Source organism: Octopus bimaculoides, chromosome 22 (genome assembly GCF_001194135.2).
Source record: "Octopus bimaculoides isolate UCB-OBI-ISO-001 chromosome 22, ASM119413v2, whole genome shotgun sequence".
NCBI classification, from domain to species: Eukaryota; Metazoa; Mollusca; class Cephalopoda; order Octopoda; family Octopodidae; genus Octopus; species Octopus bimaculoides.
In genome coordinates, this window is record NC_069002.1 from 15,329,400 (window position 1) to 15,332,399 (window position 3,000).

A 3,000-nucleotide genomic window follows, 5' to 3' on the forward strand; every position below is an offset into this window, starting at 1 on the left:
ACATACATAAATGCATGCATACACACACACACACACACATATATATATACATGCACATACATACATGCATACGTGCATATATACATGCATGCATACATGCCTGCATGCATACAAACATACATACATACAAACATACATGCATGCATACATACATGCATGCATACATACATGCATGCATGCATATATGCATATATGCATACATACATACATACATACATACTTACATACATACAAACATTCATATACAAGCAAATTAACACCAAATATACAGTGCGTGTGTTTTTATTGGCTAAACTGGCAATATGACCATCCCCAAATACAACAACATTCATATATTTCTTATTTCTTTATTGCCCACAAGGGGCTAAACATAGAGGGGACAAACAAAGGGATTAAGTCGATTACATCGACCCCAGTGTGTAACTGGTACTTAATTTATCGACCCTGAAAGGATGAAAGGCAAAGTTGACCTCGGCGGAATTTGAACTCAGAACGTAGCAATGGGAAAAATACCGCTAAGCATTTCCCCCAGCGTGCTGACATTTCTCCCAGCTCGCTGCCTTTCATATATTTCTACCCCAAACACACCTAAATAAATTAACAAATGCTATCTGGTCAAGTTTGCAAATGACAGCTGGAATACTCAGCCATTTACACTTTAATTAAGCAGCAGAGAATTCAGTTGCTCAAACACCTGAATCTTCATCACTGATTAACAGAGATCCACTCCTGTGTGGAGAAATAAAACAGGAGATATTTATTTACATGATTTCCAAAGCACGTTGAGTTTAAAATATCTTCCTCTTTTCAGATATGGTCTCATTGTGAGTCCCCTTTCATAAGTGTCATTAACTAGGGTCCTCGGTCAAGCCAAGTCTTCTGAGCAAAATATGGGAGATGGAAATGGTATGGAATCCTGAGCTGCTGGGGTGTGGGGATATTTCTTATTGAATGGTAAACTTCTTTATCACCTGGTTTAACACCCTTAACTGACCCTTAAGTCATTTTGGCAGGAGTCCACTATCTATGCTGCAAACAATCAGATCAAGTTCCTGGTGTGAAAAGAACTACATCCCTTCTGTACCTGCTATAACAGAGACCCTGAAAGAAAAGACCAAGCACCTCATCCGTTCTATATTAATTAAGCTATTTGCTCATACAACAACCAAAATAAGCAAAACAATCAAAGAAAGCTCTCTTTTTATACTTACAGATGATACAAAGTCTGGATTATAATCAAATTCATCAACGGATTCCACACCTGAATAACAGTTGTAGGGAACAAGTTTTGGGGATTCCATTTTACTGGTGATATCTCTTCCTGTAATGAAGTAAAAGATAAAGTGTTTTGATTATTTCTAATGCATGTCTTTTGATGTTTATTCTATTGCTAAATACATACTTGTTTACACACACACAACATTTGCGGTTTCCATTTAGTCTCCAATATTTTAAATTCGGGTTTGTCCCTGTTAACAGGGGTAGCTGGATCTACCTTACTCTTACAGCAACTGCTCTCGCACACCATCTCACCATCTTGCCCGGTTTTGGGCATCCTCCCTCCACAAGCCAACCCTCCCAATTTCCTTTTCCACCTGTCCCCTCCATGTTTTCTTTGGCTGACCTTGCTTTCATGGTTCAATCCCTCTAAACTTAAGCACTCTCCTCAGAACATGATCCTCATCCCTCATCAACACAATTCCATACCACCACACTCCACTCGCCCTTGCCAGCTGTTCCACCAATTCCTCCAGCCCCAGCATCTTCATAAAATCCTCAGCCCTCCTTTTATCCAAAAGCTTTACACCACACATTTCTCTCACCATTGCTCTCTCAGACTTTTTCAAAATTGTCATTTCACTTTCCCTCAAATGCCATCTCCCACTCCCATACAGCATTGCTGCTCTCATACAACTCCTATAGACCCTTCCTTTCATCTTCAAGGAGAACCTTTTCCCATATAACAACACTCCACATTCCCTGAACTTCACCCGGCCAAGTCTTGCTCTTGCTGTCACAGCTGCTTCACATCCACCACTTACATCCACCCTGTCTCCCAAATAATAAAACCCTCTCACTGTTTCCACCTCATCACATAAGCTTTCCACTGGTTCCATCAGCCCTCCAGCTCCTTTCTCACTTCTTCCACAAATAAAATCTCATGCCAGTCTTGGGGTCACCTTCTTCATTTTCTTACATCTACCATGAATCCATTATCCACATTTCATACACAACACTACATTTGCCATTACCCTCCTCCCACACACACCACATGGATCTTCCTTACTCATTAACATTTCTCCTTCCACCCCACTTACCATCACCTTTGTCTTCCCAAGGTCTACCTTCAAACCCTTGCTTTCAAACGCCTTCTTCCATTTCCAAAACTTCTCCCTCAATCCCTCCATTGTCTCATTTATCAGAACAAGGTCACCTGCACACAGTATCTCCATCATCAATCCTTCTTTTGCACTCTCCATCACTGTTGCAAACAATGATAGTGGCAACACAGATCCCTGATGCACACCAACTTACACCACAAACTCCTCCGACAGCTCTGATCCAACTCTAACTCTTGTCTTTACCCCTTCGTACAAACTCATCACTGCCCTCACTATTATGTCTAGCACACCTCTCTTCCTCAATACCCAATCACCTTCCTTGGCACCCTATCAAATGAGATCAACAAAGCACATGTACAACTCCTTCTCCTTATCTTGGTATTCCTCTCGCAATCTCTTCACAATGAACACTGCATCTATTGTCCCCTTTCCTGGCATAAAACCAAATTGCATCTTGTCCACATCTACCGTTTTCTGAATTCTTCTCTCCAACACCCTTTCCACAATCTTCATTGCATGCTCCAATAACTTCACTCCCCTATACACCCTCGCATGGAACTGTATTAAACTGTTTAAATAATATGTGTAACTCCTTCTAAATGTCTTAAGTGCCCTTTTCTTTCGTTTGTTCATTCACTCATATATATATATATATATA

At 40.6% G+C, this 3,000-nt stretch overlaps 1 protein-coding gene across 1 annotated transcript in view; it reads right to left on the reverse strand.

The window, feature by feature from the left end:
- Positions 1 to 3,000, reverse strand: part of LOC106880038 (uncharacterized) — a 456,507-nt gene that overhangs the window by 394,521 nt on the left and 58,986 nt on the right. The window contains exon 14 of the mRNA XM_014929839.2: positions 1,212 to 1,321. Within this exon, the coding sequence (XP_014785325.2) occupies positions 1,212 to 1,321 (110 nt within the window). The remainder of the gene's footprint in view (positions 1 to 1,211; positions 1,322 to 3,000) is intronic.